This window comes from Erinaceus europaeus, chromosome 4, assembly GCF_950295315.1.
Source record: "Erinaceus europaeus chromosome 4, mEriEur2.1, whole genome shotgun sequence".
Taxonomy (NCBI): Eukaryota; Metazoa; Chordata; class Mammalia; order Eulipotyphla; family Erinaceidae; genus Erinaceus; species Erinaceus europaeus.
In genome coordinates this window covers 117,820,084-117,845,977 of record NC_080165.1, presented here as the reverse complement: position 1 = coordinate 117,845,977, position 25,894 = coordinate 117,820,084, and the positions used below count along the sequence as shown (strand labels likewise).

Genomic DNA, 25,894 nt, shown 5'->3' with positions numbered 1-25,894 from the left:
ATTTGCTAAGGGATCTTAACAGATTGAACCATTGAATTCCCTGCAGTCAGTTTTGCCTACACCCCGGGGAAAAAGACAGCCCTGTAACTGAATCCCAGTGTAAGCATTGTCATCCCTCTGGAGCTATAGCAAATTCAAACATTGCTAAGGTTCAGTCTGTCTTCCAGCTGCCAGCCCCTGGTAGACATGAGGGAGCCAGAAGGGACCAGGTGGAGCAGTTTTGAGTTGCACTAAGCACACAGTGCAAGGAAGTTGGCTGTAACTTCCCAATGAATATTTATACCAGCCCCATTTCTCATCTTGCTCCTTGGCACAGATCAGAGTTCTGAGTTCCTGCTGATTTCAAGGGCCCCTGCATTGTGTTTGGGCCGCTCTTGTCAAGTAGTTCACCAGATGAAAAATGGGCTCCAGGTTCCTGTTCCTCAGATAGCTTGTTGACTTTTTTTTTCTTTCTTTCTAATAGGTGACTATCATATTATAGTGTCCTACGGATAGGCAGTGAAGGATTTCTCTGATATCTCCTGCCATTGAATGGTACATGGCCTCAATCACTGTTTTCTGTAGAGAGGCACATTAATTGCTTATATTTTAAAAAGCTGCACAGTAAGTATTCTAGTTTGTGCATTGCAGCATTTTTTCAATTTTTTTTTTTCTCAGAGGTTTTATTTTTGTTTGCTAAGGTCAGGCACTTATCACAGGGCTCTGTTATCATATTTCACATTCTGATCCCTCATGGCAGGTGCTAACTTCCTTGTGCTCAAAGTGAATGGGTTGAGTAACCTCATAAAGATACAGAATGTCTTGGCATAGACGGGAAGGAGTACAGAATGCTTGTCTATGGAGGACTGTCAGTGTTATTTACAGAGCCCTGTAAACCTTAGAAGATGTTTGGAAAACCATCTACACACATACACACCCATTAACTTTTTTGAGGTAGTAGATCTTAGACATATATTCATGTTCCTGATTTCTAGTTCACAATGTTATCTAGTTAAGCACATGCCTTATGTGTATTTATTTGATCTTCACATTTGCTTAAAGAAATCACTGTTTTTTTAAAAAAGATATTTGTATAGGACATGATAAACCATAGACCTGTAGCCCTATAAATTTGCATTCTAAAATTGCAGTGGTTGCTAATTAAAGGTAAATAATTAGAAAGACAGCTATGATCATCAAAACCCAGCATAATTTTTCTAAGCAGAATTCCTATCAGAATAACTTCATAGTCATTTGTGGCAACTCCAGAAAAGAGGCACAAAGGCATAACAAGTGTATGTTAAAGAATGGTCATCTATTTATGATGAAAATATAAAGTGGACAGGATGTCAGGGAGGTATCTTAATGTTTAGAGATTTGAACTTGCATACCTGAGGCCCCTGGGGCTTCAGGTTCAATTCCTGGTTCTATCATATGCTAGAAATGAGCAGTACTTTGGCCTGTTTCATTCTTTCTTCCTCATTAAATTAAATCTAAAAAGAAAGAAAGAAGTTTAGATTTCATGATAGTACTAGTATTAGCTCAATAGCTGTTTCCAAAGAGTTAATATAAATCTGGAGACATATCTCTAGTGCCTCCTTCTAGTCTAGTTCTTGGAGGTTGGCACTGGCAGATTTAATACATCTGCATCTTCATATACATGTGCACATGTAATGATTTGGCATTGAGTTTATGCTATGAAAGTATATGTGCCTCATGGCTCAGAGAAAACACACTGAATAGCAGATTCAGACTGGACAAGCTAAAACAAATTCTATTCAGCATGATAGATTTTAGGAGGTGAACATAAAAGCTGTTCACTTGTGTTGTGTAGTGACTGAGTGGAATCTACTCCAAAGCATCACATGGGATAGAGACTTGGGGGTTTGTTTGGCTGACTTTCAGCATGAATTGTTATTGTACAGTATCTGATAGCAAAGTAAATGGATTCAGGCTATAGTACAGATTCATGGTTAGACTTTTAATACCCCTAATATATGTGATTTATACTATAATTGTAAAAATATGAGTTTAAGGAAAAATCTGGAATGATTTCAGAACAAAATGGAAGGAAGATAAAGGGATTTGAAAATGACTTAAGTGGACTGAACTGCCTGGAGATGACTAATATAGAAGAGAAGGACTGTGGATCAGAAAATACTGTGATATTTGAAAAGTTATGTTAAAGAATAATGTCTCGGGAGCTGGGTGGTAGCACAGTGGGTTAAGTGTACGTCGCTCAAAGTGCAAGGACAGGCATAAGGATCCCAGTTCGAGCCCCCAGCTCCCCACCTACAGGGGAGTTGCTTTACAAGCGGTGAAGCAGGTCTGCAGGTGTCTATCTTTCTCTCCCCCTCTCTGTCTTCCCCTCCTCTCTCCATTTCTCTGTGTCCTATCCAACAACGACGACATCAATAACAACAACAATAATAACTACAATAATAAAACAACAAGGGCAATGAAAGGGAATAAATAAATATTTTAAAAATTATATATATAAAAAGAGAATAATGTCTAATGGAGCCAGCAAGATAACTCAACTATGAAGGTGACTTTTTGCCTTGCAAGTGACCAAAGTTCAAGTCCAGATCCCACTACACTGGGAAGGCTTTGGTGCTGTACTGTCTTTTCCTCTATTTCATTCTCTATGTTATTATGTCTCTTTTTATCTGAAAAAGTCCTCCAGAGCAGTGAAGTCCTATCACCACCACCACCACTACAACAACATAATAATAGTAATAATAACTCAGTGAATTGAATATCTTCTAGGACTCAAATTTCTTAGAAACTGTAAAAAACATGTAGGGCTGGGGAGACAGTACAATTAATTATGGAAAAAGCCTTTCATGCCTGATGTACTAAAGGTCCCAGGTTCACTCTACAGCCAGAGCTGAGCAGTGCTCTGATGAAAAATAAAATAAAGTAAAATAAAAGCAAACTTTATGAAATAAGTGAAAATGATCTTTTTTTTTAAAAAAGATTTTATTTATTATTAATGAGAAAGATAGGAGGAAAGAAAGAATCAGACATCACTCTGGTACATGTACTGCCAGGAATTGAAGTGAGAACCTCATTCATGCTTGAGAGTCCAATGCTTTATGCATCACATCCCGGACCACACACTTCCTTTCAAGAAAATGATTTTGGGGAGCCAGACAGCGGCACACCCAGTTGATCACACATGTTACCACAAACAAGGAGCCAAGTTCAAACCCCTATGCCTCACACCTGGCAGAGGTAAAGCTTCACGAGTGGCATATCAGGTCTGCATGTCCCTCTTTCTCCTTTTCTGTCTTCCCATCTCTTAACTTCTCTTTGTTCCATCAAAAGAAAAAAAGAGAGAGAAAATAATTTTGTTTTTAAAGATCAATTTCATGGATATATAGAATAGACTTAGTTCACAGAAGCAGTGTGAACAAAATTGGCACAAGGAGTAAAAAAGTATGAATTACTTGTTGAAACAAAAATAAATCAGAAATATACAACATGGTAGCTAAAGTTAATAATGTAGTATTGATGTCTGAAAGTCACTTAGAGGGTAGAACTTAAACATTACCATCACAAGAAAAAAATGTGAGTATGCATGTCTACAGATAGAATATTGAATAATTGTATTGTGCATGTGAGGCTAATATGTCATTCATATTTCAATTAATAAATGAAAAATATTTTCTTGATACCACAAGTTTTCAAACAAAAACCTTGTATTTATTGACAGTGCTGTAGAGAAATATAGTAAGAGTGATCATTAATTAAGATACATGCCAAATTCTGTACAATTTGTGTGTGTGATCATATCTAAGCACACAAAAGCCCTTCAATGGAATATTGTTAGCTCCTTTTCTAAGCCCAAGGTCCAATGACTAGTAAATGATAGAATCATATATTATCCAGGGTTTAAGTCTTGACTATAATATGTTAGACACTTTTAACTCTGCATTCACGGTCTCAAGCATTTTTTTCAGTTTAAGATACTGAATTTCCCTCCAGGCCCTGAAAACCCATAATTGTAATGAGAAACCACCTTTCTTTTCACTATTATATCAACCATTTGTTTTCAACATTCAGCTATTGTACAATCCTCATTCACTCACCCAGTGAAATATTTGATTAGTACAGCTTTTTCTTAGAAAATGTATTGGCATATTTCTTGATTTAAGCAATGATATTGGATGTTTTGAGTGTGATCTCATGGATTTATTCTTCTACTTACTAATGGAAAATAAATCCACTTTATTAACCATAGTTTATAACTATTCTAACAGGAATTTGAGTCTTATACCATTTAAATTTAATGCTTGAAGAATTTATTATTTATTAATTTATTAATTATTTATTTATTAATTTATTCAAGTTAAAGGAGTCTTTGAAAACCTAAATTTAGAGAAACATTTTTTCTTTTAAAAATAGCACCTATTTCAGGGTGTGTGTGTGTGTGTGTATGTGTGTGTGTGTGTGTGTGTGTGTGTGTGTGTGTGTGTAAAAATGATGTTTTGATTAAATTGGTAAAGTCATAGTAGAGAAAGGGACAGAGCTTCAGGACTTAAGTAACCTCTGGGAAAGTACTATAAAAGTGGCCAGAGAACAGTGTGTCCATGGATTTATTTGTTCTTACTTCAGGATCTCAGGTCACCCTGGCAGACAGGTCACTAGCTCTGCTAGTATTCTTGCTGGCCTGAGGGACAGGCATTAGATCACTGGCAAATTGCAAGAACAGCTCCATTATGCATGACCCACATCCTTGATCCTTGTCTTTCGGTTTTCTTCCTCCTGTGTCTTCTTTTCTTGCTGTAGAAACCAGTTCTGAAAATGTCCAGTGGAACAGTCTTTTAAAGTCCTATTCCAGAGCTATGTGGTGATATAGAGACCACACATCAGAGAGGATTCGCATATACCAGCTTCACAGAAGAGAAAGAATTTCAGGCTTGTGACCATGACAAGGTTTCTTGGGTCCCCATGTGATATGTGTTGGCTTAAGATGACCTACTATTGTTAGGGTCTAAGGTGCAAAATTATATTCCATATTGACATGCCTAAAACTTCCATTTAGTCTAAATTAGGCAAGTTGATTTATTTTTATTATTTTCCTTCCATAATGACTTTCTGTACCCATATAGGGCACCTTTCTTTCCATTACATACACACACACACACACACACACATACACACACACACACACACACACACACACACACACGTACACACATACTTTCACATAAATCACACTTTATCATTTGGAAGGTCAAAAGCATTATATTAAAGATATGAAAATTTCCACATACATACACATCACAGAACTAATCCTACTCTTCTCCTACTCTTCTTCCATCTATGTTTTTGTTCTCCCACTTGCACACAAGCTCTTTGGTTGTAGTTTCAATGTTCCTTGGCTGTTCCTAAAACATAGTAAATGCTCAAGTGGTATTTGGTTAACTAGACTACACTTGACTCAAAGTAACTGAAACTATTTCATTCATATTTTTCTGTTCATATTTCTTTAGTCAATAATTTGTACTAAGTACCCTGCACATTGCTAAATGTAGGAAGAGAAGCAGTGAGCAAAGTAGAAAATAATACCAGACCTAGTAGAGTCTACACTTTAATTATTAAAGTAAGAGCTGATGTTTCTGTTTTGTTCAGTTAACTGGAAATTAAAGCTCATATGAATAGAAAAGAAAGACATAAGCAAAACAAGTACCTGAACTTTTTCCCCTTAAGATGGTGAAAATGAAAACTGCCTAATTAAATAAGACTCTAAGAAAGTATAACAGAGTCATATATACATTTGTCCATTTCTCACAATGAGGAAACACCAACACAAGATACCTTTGAGGTACTGTGCAGTGGTGCACCTATTGAGTGCACAGTGTGCAGTGCACAAGGACCAGGGTTCAAGCCTTCCAGTTTCCACCTGCAAGGGAGAAGCTTCACAAGTGGTGAAGCAGTGTTGCAGATGGCTCACTTCCTCTCTTTCTTCTCTTTCTTTCCATCCTCTTTCAATTTCTGTCTGACCTATCAAAATAAATAAATATATAAATATTAATTTAAAGAATACCTTTGGAACTCTAGAATATTTGCGTGGCTAGCTTATAAAGAATTGATGGATTGTTATCACCCTATAAAATAACACCAGGATTCTTTTTTTTTTAGTTTTTTTATTAGTTGTTTATTAGTTATTAACATGAGATAAGAGGGGTATAATTCCATACAGTTCCCACCACCAGAGTTCCATGTTCCCTTCCCTTCACTGGAAACCTTCCTATTCTTTATGCCTCTGGGGTATGGACCAAAGATCCTTATGGGTGCAGAAGGTGGAAGATATGGATTCTGTAATTGCTTCTTTGCTGGACATGGATGTTGGCAGGCTGACCTATACACACATCCTTTCTCTAGTGGGGTAAGGCTCTGGAGAGATGAAACTTCAGGACACTGTTCGTCTGCCCAGGGGAATCAGGATAGAATCATAGTAGCTCTGTAACTTATCATCTGGATTCTTGCAGAGGAAATCTTGATTTCTAATTTAAAATATACTTTAAGGTATACAAATATAAAATTGCCTTTTCCTTGTTTGAAGAAGATAGTCAGTTCATTAGGAATAAAATCAGGTGGGTCGGGTGGTAGCTCAGAGGGTTAAGCGCGCATGGTGTGAAATGCAAGGACTGGCATAAGGATCCTGGTTCGAGCCCCCGCCCCCCATCTGTAAGATGGTTGATTCACAGGTGGTGAAGCAGGTTTACATGTGTCTATGTTTCTCTCCCCCTCTCTGTCTTCCCCTCCTCTCTCCATTTCTCTCTGCCCTATCCAACGACAGCATCAATAACAACAACAACAAAGGCAACAAGAGAATACATAAATACATAAATAAATACATAATACATAAATAAATACATAAATAAATGTTAAAAAAAGGAAATAAAATCTAGTAAATCAGGCATAGGAGAGAATATTAGGACTAGAAGATATAGTTCATACTGCAAAGCACTAGCTATTAAAACAATGTAGTACTGAATTAAAAATGGATTTTTGGATTAATGAAACAGAATTGGAGCGCAGAGATGAGTTCACACATACACAGGCCTTGGATAGGGGGGCCAAAATCACTAGCTGGGGAAAAGGAAGTTTCTTTAATAAATGGTGCTTAGAAAATTGGGCAGCCACCTGTAGAAAAGTGAAACTAGGCTACCACATAATACTATGCACCAAAATTAGATCAAAATAGATCAAAGACCTAGGTATTAAAGCAAAAAATCTAAAATATATAGAAGAAAGCATTTTCCACTTTTATCTCACCTTGGATGGAGCTTAAAGGAAGAGTGTTGGGTGGGATGAGTTAAAAAGAGAGGGATGAATACCAGATGGCATTACTTATAAGAAGGATATGGAAGACATAGACAGAAAGGGAAAACACAGACTAAAACTGGGGCGGGGGTTGGTTACAGCATCAAAGCAAAGGAATCTGGGGAATGAGTAGAGAGGGAACTGGGGGTGTTTCTGGGGTTCTAAATTGGGGGTAAGAATATTTTGCTAACACCTATCACATGGAGATAGGAAATTGTACCTATGTTTCAACAGCTGTACCCTAACTATTAACTCCTCAATAAAATGAAAAAGAATGAGAGAAAGAAGAAGACAAGAAGGGAGGGAGGGAAGGAGGAAGGAAGGAAGGAAGGAAGGAAGGAAGGAAGGAAGGAAGGAAGGAAGGAAGGAAGGGAGAAAAGATGGAAGGAAAAGGAAAAAGAAATTTGGGGGTCGGTTAGTTAAGCGCAGGTGGTGCAAAGCTCAAGCAAGGACTGGCACAAGGATCCCGGTTCAGTCCTGGCTCCCTACCTGAAGGGAGGTCGTTTCGCAAACAATGAAGCAAGTCTGTAGGTCTTTCTCTTCCACCTCTCTGTATCCCCTCCTCTCTCGATTTCTCTCTGATCTGTCCAACAATAACATCAATGCAACAATGGCAATAATGACAACAAGAAGGGCAACAAAAACGGAAAAAAAATGGCCTCCAGGAGAAGTGGATTCCTTGTGCAGGCACTGAGCCCCAGCAAATAACCCTGGAGGCAAAAAAAAAAAAAAGGTAAGAGAAATTCTGGGACAGCAAAATAGCTCCCTTGTATAGTCTGCTGTTTTGCCATACATGAAACCCAGGTTCAGTCTGGGCCACACTGCATTGGAGGAAACACTGGTTCTGTGATGTCTTATCATCTTGTTGCCCTTCTATCTTTATCTGAAAGTATTAGCCTAGCACATGTGGCAAAACAGCACAATAATCAAGTGAGCTATTTTAATGGCACTTTTGAACAATTTGCTTGTTGATGAGCAAGAAGGAAAGATAGAAAGAACCAGAATATCACTCTGACATATGTTATGCCAAGGACTGAACTCATGACATCATTCTTGACAGTCCAACACTTTATCCTCTATGCCATGTCCTGGTCTACTAAGTGTTTAATTTGCTATTCAGTCCACCCAACGCTGTTTTCTTTAATGCTCAACAGGGGCTTACTATTTTTCAATTCCATTGCTCCCAGCAGAATTTTTTTTTTTTTTTTTTTACTTTTTAAAAAGTTTTTGTAGAGAGAGAGAGAAAGGAGAAACAACACCACTCCTTTGTTCATGGAGCTCCCCTTCATGCCATGCTCCTCTGCGGTGCCGGGGATTCGAACTACCAGGCACTTAGATCTAAGTCCGTGTATATGGTAAAGTGTGTACTCATCCACTTGAACTATTTCCTGACCCTGCAACAGTGTTTTCAGATAAATGACTTTTAATGTTCATGTGCTCTTTTATAGTGTTTTCATCACTATATGTAACATACAGACATACTCAAACATGTATCATGTAGTGCATGTTATATATAGTATGGTATATGCCATATATATGATATATAATATATAACTATTCATATTTATGTCATTATGTGCTATCTCTTTTTCTTCTCTCTGTCTCTGTTTCTCTGATGTTTGAGTGGGCAAGCACTAATTCCTTGTACATACTCAATTATACTGTTCCTGAGCTGATTATTTTCATTTTATATTGTGTGAGAGGGACAGATTGAGAGAGAGAGAGAGAGAGAGAGAGAGAGAGAGAGAGACTGCAAGAGACTCTTATACATTATTTTCCAAAAGTTTTTTAGTTTTTCATATTACTTTTTGTATTATGACCAAGGGTGTAAGGCCTGCATCTGGGTTTATATTTACATGTTTGCATGAGATTGTTCAGTTTTTCCAGCACTATTTATTGAGTAGATTATCTCTGTCTCACTGCATTGTGTTTTCTTCTTTGTCATAGGTCAGTTAACTAAACTTATGGGCATGATCTCACCTTTATTAATTATTATTTTATTCTAAATATTTTCTCCATTTATTTGTGACTTCTTTGACTCAGATTAACTAGAAATATAATGTTTAATTTTAAATATTACAGATAATTTTACATATCATATTGCCATCACTTCTAATATAATTCTTTATAGCAATATATCATATATAAAACTTCATTTCTGAAATCTGAAGATACTTAAGGTCCACTGTACTGTTCTTCTAGTGGACATTCTGTGTGCATTTGAAAAAATGTGTGTGCTATGATGCCTGTGTGTTAGTGAACTGTTAATTGCAGTTGTGTTAAATGATCAGTAGTTTAAATCTTCCATTTATCAGTTTAATTTATTTTGCATTTACTGTTTCTGTTGGTTATTATGAAACGTTATAAAAATAATAGCTGTAACCATGGATATTTCAGTTTCTTCCTTTATTTACACTGTCAATTTTATCTTTATGTGCTGTCTGCTAGTAGATACTTGAACATTTAGTGTCCTCATGCCTTTCTGAAGAATTTTTCATCTTTTTTTTCCTCTCTTTTTTCCTTTTCTTTCCCCCTCTATCAGTTGCCTATGTTGTATCATATTGTTATAGGCAAAACATTCGGTTCATACTTATTTCTGGTCCTTTTTCCCTTCACCTATTTGGTTACAGATTCCCAGGAAAGGTTCATGTGCTAGGAATTATTGAGTTGTACTTCCAGTGACTCTTACTTTTGGGAGGATGAAGGAAGTTGAATAGGACTGAGATACTGATCCGTAGTAGAATTGTAACAAAAGTCTCAATATATATTGTTGGGATCTAGATTAGGGTGATTCTCAGGGTAAGAAGAATGAAATTGGACCACCACAACTCACCATACACAAAAGTCAACTCAAAGTGGATTAAAGACATGGACATTAGATCAAAAACTACAAATGCATGAAAGAAAACGTTGTTAGAATACTTCATGATCTATACTTCAAAAATGTCTTCAAAGACTGAAGTTAAACAGCAAAGAAACCAAAAATAAAAATAAGTCAGTGGGACTATGTCAATCTGAAAAGCTTCCTCATAGCAAAGAGTACTATCAGCCCAAATATAAAGACACCCTACAAAGTGCAAAAAGATCTTTAATCAATATACATTAGATAAAGGACCAATAACCAAAATACATATCGAACTCAGTAAACTTAGCAACATCAAAACAAATAACCCTGCTAGTATATGGGACAAGAATATGGACAGAAAATTCACTAAGGAAAAGATCAAGAAGGGTAATAGACACAAAAGAAAGTGCTCAGAGTCAGTGATTATCAGAGAAATGCAAATAAAGACAATAATGAGTTACCGTTTTACACCCATGGGAATGTCATTTTTTAGAAAGGACAGAAACAACAAATATTAGAGAGAACTTGTGGGGAAAAAGGGATTCTTTCAGTGCTGATGGGAATGTAAATTGGTTCAAACCCTATGGAAAACAGTCTGGAAATTTCTTAAAGTGAACCTACTCTATGACCCAGCAATTTTTCTCTTGGGAGATTTACCCAAAGGAAACAAACAAACAAACAAACAAAGTCTATCCAAAGAGATCTGTGTACACCTATGTTCTTAACAGCACAATTTGTAGTAGCACAAACTTGGAAGTAAGTCCAGTATCAGATGAGTGACAAAAAAAGCAATGTCATATATGTATAGCATTATGTGTATATATAGCATTATGTATATATGCACCGGACTTCAGTGCCCCGACAATCCACCCACTCCCCTTCACTCCCCAAAGTGCTTTGCTTTGGTGCAATACTCCACACTCAGTCCAAGGTTCACTTTGTGTTTTTCATTTCCGTTCTTATTTCTTTACTGTTACTATTCAACATAGTCTAGGAAACCCTAGCCATAGCAGTAAGGCAAAAAAAAAAAAAAAAAAAAAAGGCATGCAGACTAGAAAAGTAAAACTGTTACTATTCACAGATAATATGATAGTATATGTAGAAAATCCAAAATAATCCAGCAGAACATGTCCTGAATCTCTTTAGCAACCTATTATATTATATTTAGCCTATAAGGCAGGCTACAAAATTAACATACAAATATTGCTGGTATTCCGCTATTCAAACACCAAGTTATAAGAAGCAGAATACAATTATTTCTTTTCATCTCACTTTTGAGGCTTCATTGGAGTTAATTAAATTTAAAAAATATTTCATCTTAACTAATTAGCCTTTTGTTATAACTGTCTCTATTTTCTTAATAATATTTAGACATAGGTGTTATGTACCCTAAGCATGGTTCCTAATCAAATTTTTGTACTACCTCATGCCAGATAAAAAATATATATATATATAAAATATCTCATCTACTATCCTTTGTGGTATTGTTAGGAAATTTAGTTCTATACTACATTGTCAAGGTTACAATGCATACTATGTTTATAATGAGATTTTGATCTCTTAAATATTTATATTTGTTATTCTTTACTCCTTCTATGGGTCTGGTTTTTAGTCTGCTACTCATTGTAGGGATCCAGCAAAGGTTTCACAGGGGTGGGAAATGAAACACTGCTAGGCAAGGAACCTTGTAACTGTTCAGGGAATGGAACTGAATGGAATGAAACATTTATTGGGGTATATTTATACTGCAATTTTTGGCAAGCATCCCCAAGAATTTGGATCCCTCACTCAATTATGTAATAATTTGTCTTTTTGGCTTGAGACAGTCTTTCTCTTTCCAGTCTTGTCTGGGAGAAGGTCAGGTGCAACTAGTGGAGGCCTCTTCAGCATATAGCACACTGAGATTTTCATCAGAAAGCTGTTCCAGCAGCACGCATCACCACAGAGGTCAAGTAGAAAACCTGGAGTTTTTTCTTCTGATAGCTGCACAGCATGTGCCATGGAGGTTTGCCTCAGAATGCTGTTTTAAGAGATTTTCCACCATTTCTCTCTCCTGGTCTCCTACAACCCATTCTTTCAGCTGAGTATGTTATTTGAGTAGTTCATTGTAGTTGAAGTCATTTACTGATGGCTTACACGTAGATAAGTGTTTTGATTTATTTATTTATTTATTTATTTATTTATTTATTTATATGTTATTGGGTAGGAGAGAGAGAAATTGAGAGATGAGGGTAGATGGAGAAGGAGAGAGAAAGAGAGACACCTGCAGACCTGCTTCACCACTTGTGAAGCGTCCCGCCTGCAGGTGGGGAGCCAGGGGCTGTGGACACTTGCACAGTTCTGACACTTAGTACAGTGTGTACTTAACTAGGTGCACTACCGCCTGGCCCCTGAGAGAAAAGTTCCATTAAGTAGTTATTCTTTGTCCTGTGTGTTTCTCTTATGTTGTAGATGTGTGTTCAATATTTGTGCAGTCAGCCTTCCAGGAGTCTCAGTTTTATTTAAGTTATCAATGCTGACACATTACCAGCAACAGAAAAAAATCTGTCTTTTATTACTGAATGGATATTAAAAGTTGTAACAACCCCTATCCTCGGACCTTTTAGGCTACTTTTTCAGCCCTTAGTTCAATGAGTTTAGCTAGAAATTTATTCTTTGACTTTGAGTTTATACTTCATTTCTGGATAACGATTTCTCTCTCAATGATGATAAGGATGTCTAATTTTGAATGTTAGACATCTTCAAAGCTTTTATCTGTTTATAATTGACATGATAAATGTGGAAAGGAGGCTATACATGCCAACTTAAATTATGATGACAAACAGTTTTTTCCTTTTTTTCTGGATACTATATGATAGTTGAAAGATTCAAAATTATCAGGTTATGAGGTTTGGTATGGAAGTTTGTTTATTTGTTAATTTTTAATGAACTGGAATATTTCACCTGGTTAACAAAGAAATCTTTTTCACTGATTTCAGCCTTATTTGAGATCAAAGACATATATTCATAGACTCATACATAGTTAATTGGAGAGTAATTGCCAAATTTTAATTTATGGTTCTGTTGCTTTCTGCTTCAGCAGGTCTATGGAAATGCAGGACCTAGCAAGTCCTCATCCTCTTGTTGGAGGTGCTGATACTTCTGGTAGCTCCAAACTGGAGAAAACTAATCTCAGCAGCACATCAGTCACTACAAATGGGACAGGAGGTAAGTGTACCACCTTGTAGATGCCTGGAGTCATATTTCAGTATTTCCTTTAATTTTTTTCATGTTAGGTATCTGCTTGTAAATAAACATTTTATTGGTAATAATGTCTTAGAAAATATCTGATATATATATATATATAGTATTGTTTAACAGAACAATATGTTGTTCTGTTGATTTTCTTGAAATATTTTCTCCTGCTTTATAGCTAGAAAATAGTCATAGAGTGTAGATAGCCCTGAGCAATGTTTTTAAGTCTTTTAGAAAGGCTTATACGTTCCATGTATATGTTATGAAAACTGGAAAATACGACTAAAAGATTAGAACTCTGCTCTTACCTACCACCCATCATATTACATTTTGGCTTTATTTTAAATTATTAGACATGGGGTATCAATTTTTTTTCTTAATCCCAATGCTTTGGTAATAGAAAAAAAACTCCATATCTGCTGTATTTTCTTTTCAAATAGAATAATACTAGTGTGAATCTAAAATAGGAACTGAATTAGCTTCCCAATTACTTTCTCTGTGGAGTAGCCCATAATTATACAGTACATATGGCAACAGTAGCAGTTATTATTTAAAAATTCTCCCCTGCTTTTATAAACTATGTTAAATCTTCATAGAATATTGTCTAAATGTTGCACCAGAATATGTACCTATGGACACATTTCTTTATATTCATGTTTATGAGTTGCATGTTAAATTTCAACCCTGAAATTTTGTAGATAGAGTTGTTTTGGTCAATAAATTAAAATTATATGACATTTGTTTTCATCTTTAAATTAGTCATATTATGAGATATCAACATTTGCCACATCATATTTTCTTTTAAATGTCTACTAAACATTTATGAAGTGATGCACCTCTTCCCATTTATTGCATAACTGAACATTCTAAATTTTTTTTGTAAGGTTGTATGTGTTGCAGTCTGTCTGTGTTTAATAATATTTTATACAAAACCCTTTGTAAATTAACATTTCCCTTGTTTATTATGTTTAATTGTCTTTTAAAATGCATCTATAATTTCAGCTAATTAACTATAAGATCATACATTCAAAAGGTTCTTTACTGATTACTTCTGGAGTAACATCTACTGATAAACCCTATATTGGATATAAATAATACTATTTTAAAAGTTCTGTATATTCTGTAATCAGGCCTTAAAGTTCATTCACTCAACTAAAATAGGACTGATAAACTAAAATTTAAGTGTAGTATAGTGAAGTTATAAAGTTCAGTGCAAGCATTGAAGGCTATTCATGTACACTGAGCAGACATTCAGACAATGAACCCTTATACTGTTCCTGTTCTCAGCGGACATGACTGTTTTAAACACTGCAGACTGGTTACTGAGTTGCAACACCCCCTCTTCTGCAACAAGTATGAGAGATGATGGTACACTGCATGTGTTTGGGTGTGTGGATTTGCCCTTCTGGTTTGCTTTCTGTTGCTATTTCTGTGTTTGCACCCTTCCCCCCCACCCCAAATTCTGTGCTCACTGTTTGTGAAGATGAGAGAAATGAACTTTTTTTTTAATTACCATTGATAACATTTGAGTACTTATCAATGTGTGTAATAAGCTTATCTTTTTATTTTTTATTTAATTAATTTATTTATGAGAAAGAAGAGGAGAGAAAGAACCAGATATCACTCTGGTACAAGTGCTGCCAGGGATCGAACTTAGGACCTCATGGTTGAAAATCCAATGCTTTATCCACCGCGCCACCTCCTGGACCACATAAGCTTATCTTTTTAGATCAGTCGAGTTAGATCTTTTCATAATTGTGTGATGTGTGTGTACATATGAGTTTTCCAACTACATATCAGCTCAAGTGCTAACTTCACCACCACAGCCATATTTGCCAGAGAAATTGAACCAGTACATACTTACAAGTTCAATTTCCCTCGCAACCTACAGGTTTTCGTAACTGAAGTCAAATTTTCTGCATGACAAACTATATAGTTACCATTTTATAGACTTTGATCAATAATCTAATTAAAGCACTAAATTAACATTACCATTAAAAACCCCATCGTTGGAATTGTTGATGATTATGCTTAGCAAAATAAGAAGTGAAGACAACTACCGGATGGTTTCACTCATATGTGGAATCTACAGAACTGAAATGCATATAAAAAATAGTACAAGTAAACACTGTTCTTGCTATGACTATGTGAGAACTGTAGTGGCTGTTAAAAGAAAAAAGAAAGAAAGGAAAGAAAGGAAGAAAGAAAGAAAGAAAGAAAGAAAGAAAGAAAGAAAGAAAGAAAGAGAGAGAAAAGAAGGAGCTGTATAGGTCTAGGGAGATAGCATAATGGTTATGCAAAAAGATTTTCCTTCCTGAGGTACCAAAGGTCCCAGTTACAATCCCTAGTCAACATAAGCCAGAGCTGAGATTACTCTGGGGAAAAAAAATTCTATGTAACACTACTGAATAGGGATGGTTTCATTACTCAATTTTAGGATTAAAAAACCATAACTTATTACTCATACAAAATGTGCAGTTTAACCAAGCAGTTAGAATTTACTTAATTATATTTAGTTATGTGTGCCAATTTATATTGCAGCATTGACTTTTCTTTCAATTTTCAAACTTGTGAGTTTGTTAAACATAGCACCATTAAAAATTAGAATAAATACAATCATATTTTTAACTTATGGCTCAATGATCATCACACAATTTCTGTAAGGTATCAAAGAATAAATATTTTGGGCTTTGCAGGCCATCCATATACTGTCTGCTGTAACCATTCAACTCTTCAACTATGTAAGGAGAGGTCATAGACAATATGTAAATAAGAAAACATGACTGTATACAAATAATACTTAACTCTATAAACATACAAATTTGAATGTTTTCTTTTGATATTTTTCAACTACTTAAGAAAGAAAGGCCATTATTTTCTTTTGAGATCTACAAAAATGTCGATGGGCCACACTGGACATGCTAGGCAGAATATCTACACTTGTAAATGTATGTCAATAATACTACTTCCAGATATAGGCAAGATTCTAATTTGCTTAAGATACATGGCTAGCTATATGTTGTATACAAAAAACATTTATATCTATTAAGAGAGAGACTAAAAGAATTTTTATATCCATAATTAAAATGTATCAAATTCCTATTATAACTCAGGTACTAGTTAGGAAGTGGGAACCCAGTGACCTGTAGAACATGATACTGGTCACCAAGAAACTAAAAGTCTAGCAGAAGGTAACAGACAAAAAAAATGAGTGCAGAATGTGGTCAAGGTGAGTGCAAGATGAGGGAAGAGTTACTGCATTCTACATGGAGATTGAGAAAATATTTGGGAGAACCAAGAACAGACATTCTGAGCAGGTTGTGGGTGATTTCTAAACTTAAAATTTGTACACCATAGAAAAGAATCTATTTCAGAACTTTAAATATGTACATGGTTGACTCAGATGTGATAAGTTTGTTTCTATGTTTCTACACAAGTCGCAATATCACACTGTTTTGCAAAACTAAGTAATTCATAAGTATTTAGGAATAAAAAGTACTTGCTGCTCATAGGTGTTTCAGTAATTGTACTGATTTAGACAAATAGGAATCACAGACTGTACAGATTATTAAAAGTGGTAGGTAATACTTTTCCTCTCGCAGTGTTACAAACTGTACTTTTTCTGATCTAACTCCTCCTGACTCTATAATCCCAGCTCTCAGAAGTCACTATATGATTTTGTTTTTAGAATTATATGTGTGTAGTATTCTAAATGGACACTAGTTTACACAGTTTTCTGAAAATGAAATATGAAGTGCAGATAATTTAGATCACTTTATTTCAGGTTTAAGCCTGGTATTGTGATAAGTAGAAATGAATAAAGAGTTAGAATAATAAAAGACTTTCTTTAACAATAATTCACATACATTAATATACTGAAATTCTAAAGGTTAATGAGGAGATTGACTAATTTATTTTTTTAAATATTTATTCCCTTTTGTTGCCCTGTTTTTTTATTGTTGTAGTTATTATTATTGTTATTGATTTCATTGTTTTTGGATAGGACAGAGAGAAATCAAGAGAGGAGGGGAGATAGAGAGGAGGAGAGAAAATAGACACCTGCAGACCTGCTTCACCACTTGTAAAGTGACTCCCCTGCAGGTGGGGAGCCAGGGCTCCAACCGGGATCCTCCCACTGCGCTACTGCCCTAGTCCCAGACTAATTTCTTTAGTATGTGGAGACCGGGACTAATATATATGTCGATTTGCCCTATGTACTTTTTTTTTTCTTTCTCCTCCTCCTTCTCCTTTCTCTCTCCCCCCTTCTCCTCCTGTTCCTCTTTTTTTTCCCCCCCAAAACCAGAGCACTGCTTAGCTCTGGTTTATTGTGGAGAAGGATTGAATCTGGGACCTCAGAGCCTCAGGCATAAGAGTCTGTTTGTATAACCATTATTCTTTCTCTCCCACCCTGCCATGTAAATTTCTTTCCTTTTCTTTTCTTTTTCCTTTTCTTTCCTTTTCTTTCTTTCTTTCTTCCTTTTTTTTTTTTTTTGTCTTTTTGTGGATTGGGTTCTCACCTTAGAAAATTACATGACAAAAAGATAAAAAAAAAAGGAAGAAAGAAAGAAAGAAAGAAAGAAAAGGAAAGAAAAGAAAAAAGAAAAGAAAAGGAAAGAAATTTACATGGCAGGGTGGGAGCTTTGGTACTGTGATATCTTTCTCTTTGCCTCTGTGTTGTCTGTGTCTGTCTTTCCATTCAAAAAAGAGCAATTCTGCGATGTTGTGTGTTGCACCGAAGCAAAGGATTCTGGGGAAGACAGGAAGGGTAGGGGTGGAGAGGTTGTTGGTATCATGGTGCATTATGGACTTAAATTGAGGGTGAAAATGTTTTGTAGACATCTATCATGAAGAGAAGAGAAATTGTGCCCATATGTTAACAACTGTACTATAATCCATTAGCTCCCTAGTACAATAAAAAGAAATATATCCAGTCATATCAATATGTTATAATCAATATTAATAGCTACTTTTGTTTTTCTGTTTTTTTCCTCTTTTCCTCTTTGACTTTAAGAAAATCGTGCAAAGTGTAGACGATAACTAGTGAACCAGAAGATCTGATAAAACAAGTGTTTACTGAAGGGAGAATTCTATTTATTTATTTTGGATAGAGACAGAAATTGAGAGGGAAGCAGGAGATGGAGAGGGAGAGGGAGAGAGACCCATGCAGCTCTGTTTCACCAGTCATGAAGCTCCCCACCGGCATTTGGGACCATGGGGGCTAGAACCCAAGTCCTTGTATACATTATGTGTGTGCTCAACCAAGTTACTATTACCTGGCCCCTTGAAGGGAGAATTCTATACAAAGGGCTACATGTCATTTTTAAAAATCCCATCTTTAGGGAAACGAACACTAAATCACTTATTTTGAGCCTGTAAAAGAATGAAATTGCAAAACTCAGACTAAGCTATTAATATATTATTGTTACTTTTAAAATAGACATTTATTCCATAAATTCAAATTTTTGAAATATGCCTTTCTCTTATGGAAGGTTTCATTTTGGAGGCTGGGTGGTGGCACACTTGGTTGAGCACACATGTTACAATGCACAGGGACTCAAGTTCAAGACCCCAGTCCCCACCTGCAGGGGGAACACTTAGTGAGTAGTGAAGCAGGGCTGCAGGTGTGTGTCTCTGATTCTCTTCCACGCTATCTACCCCATCCTCTCAATTTATAGCTGTCTTTATCCAATTAATCAATAAAGAAAAACAATTCAAAAAGAGGGTTTCATTTTACAGTGTGTAACTATTGCTGAAGATAAGCTGAAAGTAATGTTTAAATTTTTTAATTTAATTTAATTTATTTATTTATTCCATTTTGTTGCCTTTGTTGTTTTATTGTTGTAGTTATTCTTGTCGTAGTTGTTGGATAGGACAGAGAGAAATGGAGAGAGGAGGGGAAGACAGAGGGGGAGAGAAAGGTAGACAACTGCAGGCCTGCTTCACTGCTTGGGAAGGGACTCCCCTTCAGGCGGGGAGCCCAGGCTCTAACCAGGATCCTTACACCGGTCCCTGTGCTTGCGCCACATGTGCTTAACCTGCTGCACTACCGCCCAACTCCCATGTTTAAATTTTTATTAAGAAAAACAAAACTAAAAATAATACATCTCAGAAAAAAAAAATCTAGGCATGTCAGTGAATTTATACTGATTGTTACTCGAAATGAGAATTTTTACATATTTGAGAAAATAGTAAGATACTGAGGCTGGTTGGCAGTGCACTGGGTTAAGTGCACATAGCATGAAGCACAAGGACCTGCTTGAGGATCTTGGTTCGTGTCCCCTCTCCCCACCTGTGGGGGAGGGGGGATCGCTTCACAAGCAGTGAAGCAGGTCTGCAGGTGTTTAACTTTCTCACGGCCTCTCTGTCTTCCCATCCTCTATCAATTTTTTCTGTCCTATCCAATAATAATCCAAAAAAAAAAAAAAAAGAAAAAGAAAAAATGGCCTCCAGGAGCAGTGGATTCATAGTACTGGCACCAAGCTCCAGCAATAACCCTGGAGAGATAAAAAAAGATAAAGAAAGTAGTAAGATGGGAGTCCGGATGTAGCGCAGTAGATTAAGACCACTTGGCGCAAAAAGGCAAGGACCCGCGTAAGGATTCCGGTTCGAGCCCCCAGATCCCCACCTACAGGGAAGTCGCTTCACAAGCAGTGAAGCAAGTCTGCAAGTGTCTCTCTTTCTCTCCCCTTCTCTGTCTTGCCTTCCTCTCTCCATTTCTCTCTGTCCTATCCAACAACAACAATAATAACTACAACAATAAAACAAGGGCAACAAAAGGAAATAAATATTTTTTTAAAAAGAAAGTAGTAAGATACATAAAACTAGATTTCTTTTATTGATGAACATCTTTATAACAATGTCTTTCATAGATTTAATTTAAAAACTTTTCTCTCGGTGGGTTTAGACAGTGTAATGGTTATACAAAGAGATTCTCGTGTCTGAGGCTCCGAAGTCCTAGGTTCAGTCCATGGCAACACTATAAGCCAGAGCTGAGCAGTGCTCTGGTAAAAATAACTAACTAACTAAATAAATAAATAAAGGTTTTCTCCCACTGGGGAAAAGCATATGTTATACTAATTTGAACAGCACAGATAAAGGTGAAATAAAAGAAAATAAATTAAGGAAAAGAGAGAACATAATCCTCATGCAAAAACAAATTTATGCCTGAGTCCCCTAGGCCCTCCATTCAATTCTGACAGGACTTTAAGCCAGAGCCCAGTAGTGCTTAGATCTTTCTCTATGTATCTCTTATGCTTTCTCTCTCTCTCTCTCTCTCTCTCTCTCTCTTCTTCCCTCTCTTCCTCCCTTTCCTCTCTCATTAAAATGAAACACAATAATTTATATAGGAAATAGGATAGATTTCCAAATATATTTCAAATATAGAAAATAATTAAATTGTCAGACTTTAATATGTTTGGTTATACCAGTTGCATGTTTTTATTTTACAAATGTATTTATTAACAAGAGAGAAAACCAGAACATCACTTTTAAGGCTGAAGCTCCATGAATCATGCTCAGAACCCTGCCCATGCTAATCCCATTCTACACCTCTGAACTACCTCCATGGTTACTAGCTACCTTTTTTTAAAAAAAAATATCTTTTAGATTTTATTTATTTATTTGTTTTTATTTATTTATGTTTTGGGTAGAAGCAGAGAGAAATCAAAAGAGAAGGGGGGAGAGAGAGAAAGGTTGAGAAAGAGAGAGACCTGTAGAAAGGTTTCACCACTAGAGAAGCAGGTAGGGACTGTATGCTTGAACCTGGCTCCTTGCACATTGTAACAAGTGTGCTCAGCCAGATATGCCATCTGATACATCACTTGACTGAGCCCCTGCATTTTTTTAAAAATAAATTTCAACATTACTCTTTACATTTTTGTATCCTTTTAATAAATCAGTTGATGATTTAAAAAAGAATTTCTCTTTCTGTGTTTCATTGCCTGCCACTGAAAAATCTATTATTGCTGAATTTTACTTTTATTGTAAAACCAAGTCAAAATAACTATTATACTTGAATTTCAAGAGATGTTTTTTTGCTTCTTGTCTAAGGTTAAATTGATCTATCTCATGAAGCAGCATAATCTCATCCTTGTCCCTAGGCTACCCTTACTTTTTTTTATTACCCTTGTGTAAGAGAAATAAATTTACATTAATGTTCTTCTAAATTTCTACTTTTAACAAGTTATTACATTAAAATTTGTGCACTTTACAGTAAATACAACTTTAATATTCATGCTTCTCTTCATGCACTTTGTTTATTGTTGCTGAGGCTCAGTATCATTACTACAAATCCAATGCTTCCAGTGGTCATATTTGCTTTTTCTTTTATTGATAGGGTGGAGAGAAAGATAGATAACCACAGACCTGCTTTACTGCCCCCGAAGTGTTCCCCCTGCAGGTGGGGAACCAGGGTTTGAACCTGATTCTTGAACATAGTTAAGTGTGCCCTTCACTGAGTGCACCACCATCTAGCTACTCTCTTCATGTGCTTTCTAAAACTGTCTTTTTATCTGTAAAATAAACCTTCACTTTGTTTTACCTAATGCAGTACTGATAATTTTAGCAAGAGACATTTCCAGTTTGTTAATGCCATTCCACTTCTTTTTTTTTTTTCCATTTGACAAGCTGAAACTTAACACTAAATTTTTAATTATGTTCCAAAGTCCAAATTCAGAGTAGCAATACTAATAATTGTGTCTTGCTTCCAGACTAGTTTTATTAAACACAAATTACATTCTTTCCAATTCACAAATGAAATGCTATTCCAATTCACAAATGAAAGGCTACCAATACTATTAGTAAATCTGTAACTTTGCTTTATCGGTTTAGACATGTTGAAGTATGAGTCTAGTGGCTAATAGAATTTGGGTATTTTGTGAACCTGAATACTGTCATCAGTTTTGCTGAAGGCTTTGTACAGAAGTCAAATGTAAATGCTGTGCCAGGGATCTAGACCACAGACTGGCTTATCTTTATGCCAGAAGTAAGGGATTTCTGTTTATGTAGTGTGCCCTGCAAGGGAATCTCACTTAAGAGATTAAATTGTTAAACCACACTACCTGATCTCAAAATCTAGCTCTTAGTAATTAGTGTGACTATAAGACAATTTTTTTTAACTTTCTGTGAATTAGTTTCCTCATGTTAAGAAATAAAGATAACGTTATCTATCTGTCTCCTGTGATTCTCCAGAAGGATTAAGGGGTCAATATATACAAATCATAGCAGCAGGACCTGGACTATATTATCTTTGAAGTGTAGTATACTATTACTATTTCTGCTTTGAGAATTGCTATTTCATGTTACTTTTTAATATTCCACAAGGAAGAAATGAAAATACACTCTAGTAGCCTATTCCCATATTTTGTAATGTTCAGTTTTAATAACATATCACTAATTATGTATTGTCTAAATACGTAGCCCTTCTATTTTTCCCCATTATAATATCACTTTATTGAAGAAATATTGATTTACAGAATTCTTGTTGTTACAGAGGTACAAGTTAGGTATCAGTACATTTCACCTCCAACTGAACCATCATTTTATTCCACCCTAAGGACTTATGTCCCCATTTGTATCACTATTTGAGCCTTTCTGGAGTATTACTGCTAGCATAAGTGGCATAGATCATCTTCATATTTAAAGGTAGGCTAATATAATGGATATTATAGATAAGGATCTGTGATCTGATCTTTGTCTTAAGTTTTATTCTTTTAGCTCCTATAACAAAATTTACAAAAACTCCTTCACTTTCTTTCAATTTCTTTGTGTATAAAATATATTTAGTGGCCTATATTGCTAAAGATGGTCCTGTAGAGTAAATATAAATTGTCTGATATATAGTAAACTGTTAAATAATTTTGTGGTAGTAAATACACTAAGTATTTAGTTACTTGAACTATTATACAAATTTTACTGCAAATAGATACTAATCATTAGATTAATCTTATCATTTTTCTTTGCTGTGATAAGTAATGCAAGTTTCTTTATCTGCCTGTGTCAACTTTATAATCTTCTGAATCTTCCAGCAGATATTCATGACATAAATAAATCATAGATATTAAATTAACCCTGGAAATCCTAAAACTCACGAAGGGATGGTCCGTTTAGTTCTGTTACTCATATAGAGAGGGTAGTCGTTGCTGCATGTTTCACCATCTATTATGTTCTAACAATGTAACACTGCTCATTTGTTTGCTTGAATGATAGGCATCATCCCCACTCCCTTTCTTGTCAGTTTTATTCCTGATTGACTAATCTTTAGATTTCCTCTTTAGAATTTTCTGCTTGCTTCTAAGTTACATAACTGTATTATTCGATCTATAATTAAGACACTTAAGAGGTGTTTAGTACAAAATAATTCAGCTTATTCCTTACTACCATGTTCCAAGCAGCAAACCTTTGCCCACAAAGGGAAAATATGGTGTGTCAAAATTGCATATAATAACAAAAAATGTGTATGCCCTTCATTTCCAAAATATAGGCCTTTTAATAGAAATAGCATATGAACAGATTTTTCAAAAGCCATCCTCAAAAATGCAGAAATTATTACTTTATCTGCACTTTATAATCTGTTGAAAATTGCCATACCACTAAAATTAAAAGTCCCACACTTTGTGACTCTTAGCTTTTTTTAGAGCATAGGAATTATTGTGTGCCTCATCTTTACTCATCAAATGAACAGTTAGATATTAAATTTTAATGTCTTTTGGGTATGAATAAAATTTAAGCTAATGAATCTATTTGCTATGACTAGGATTATATAAACTCAAGACTGCCTGATGATTCCTTTTATTATTCTGTCTTTTGACTATAATGTTAGAGTATGCTTAGGTTAGTTAAAAATACAAATATGTATACTGCTATTTTAATTTATAAGGTTGCCTGCCTTTAAAAGCCAGATTTTAGAGAAGTAGATGAACCAGAGTATTTTCAGATTAAATCCTCTATGAATGCATGCCCTTTTTAGAAACTAAATTAACAAAATTCTCCTCATCGACTTCTCAGGTTCTCTCTTGCATGCCTGTGGTAGCTAGAAAAGCCACTAGTAGAACAGTCAGCATCTTTGATATACATTTAGAAATAAAACTCACATGTACTTATTCTTCCACGTAGTGTCTCTCCTTGCAGTCAAAACAGAGCCTTTGAACAGCAGTGAAACCACAACCACCACTGGAGATGGAGCGCTTGACACATTTACTGGGTCAGGTAAAGCCGTAAGCTCGTGTATTGTTTAATACACATTGGGGTACACATAATCCTCCTAGTTAAAACGGTAGTGTGAACACCAAAGCTTTGTGAATATGAATACTCCTAAATTTAGTAATAATTTAACTTTTGAGTATTATACTTATAAGCTTGTTATTTTTTAGAAATTATGTTTGGAATCGTTTAGCTAGACTTTCAGATAACAGCAAAACCATCCCCTGACTTTCGTATCAGACATAAGAGCCAACTACCTTCTTAATTACTACATCCAGCATTTAATAGTTAGGTTGTTGTAGTTGACTTTGTTCCTTAAACCTGCCCATTTAAATGACATAAAAACTGCAGTCTCCTGCACACTGGATTAAAAAAAAAAAAAGCAAACTGCAGTCTCTCTAACATTGGAAATGTAAAACCATTTGATTCCTTCTAAATAACCTTGTTTCCTCTTTGGGTTGAAAAAAAAAATCCTCCTGTGTAAGCAGCTGAGTGACAAGTATTAAAGGTTAATGGGCTGCAGAAGAGCACATGCTGGTTACATTAGACCCAGCCCGTGAGAAGACTACTTTCACTCAAATGCTTCAAAGACAACAATAGCAAGTCTTTAAACAGCAATCCTTTTTAAATATCAATACCTGATAACTCCCAGGTGACAAAAAAAAGGCATTAAGTTGACTTACAGATTTTTTTTTAATTAAGTTACAGTATTTTATCTTGTGGAAAAAAACAAACTTTTTTTTTAACCTGAGAAGGAAATTGTGTATTAGAGACATGAACATTAAAAATAGTTGTGCTAGTTAAACCTTGTGTTTGTTATTCTTCTTTCGTAGATTTTAAATTTACCCACTTTCTCACCTAGACAAATCATCTGTGGGTATATTTTGTGTAAAGACTTGAGATATAAGTCATAGTAGCATATATTCGATTTTTACTACAGAAATCCTATTTCATTAACTTTGCATCCATAGGATGCAGTTGTCACATGTTCACAGGAGTAATAGTACTTCAAACAAAGATGTTGTCATTCATAGCTTCATATATAAATGCATGTGTGCTAACCCATATAATTTCTAGCAATTTATAGAACTCCCAGGAGAGCAATAGGTACCAGTTTATATATTTTAGTGTTCTTATTACTCACACAATTCCTAATTACTCATATTATTCCATATAATTCCTGTAAACTCTCGGCAAAGTAAATATTTAAGAAGAGTGAAATTAAATAATATGACATATTTAAATAATGCACCACCAGTTCATTGGAAAATGAATGGCAAAATGATGCAATATTAGCTC

At 35.4% G+C, this 25,894-nt stretch overlaps 1 protein-coding gene across 21 annotated transcripts in view; it reads left to right on the top strand.

Annotated features, from left to right (window-relative positions):
* EYA4 (EYA transcriptional coactivator and phosphatase 4) overlaps nt 1-25,894 on the top strand; it is a 318,081-nt gene that overhangs the window by 230,291 nt on the left and 61,896 nt on the right. For 8 of the 21 annotated variants that reach the window (XM_060190413.1, XM_060190433.1, XM_060190428.1 and 5 more), the window contains 3 exons: nt 13,242-13,369; nt 14,684-14,749; nt 24,509-24,601. In XM_060190413.1, coding sequence (XP_060046396.1) covers nt 13,242-13,369; nt 14,684-14,749; nt 24,509-24,601 — 287 coding nt within the window. The remainder of the gene's footprint in view (nt 1-13,241; nt 13,370-14,683; nt 14,750-24,508; nt 24,602-25,894) is intronic. The other 13 variants (XM_060190411.1, XM_060190430.1, XM_060190425.1 and 10 more) reach the window with 6 other exon arrangements.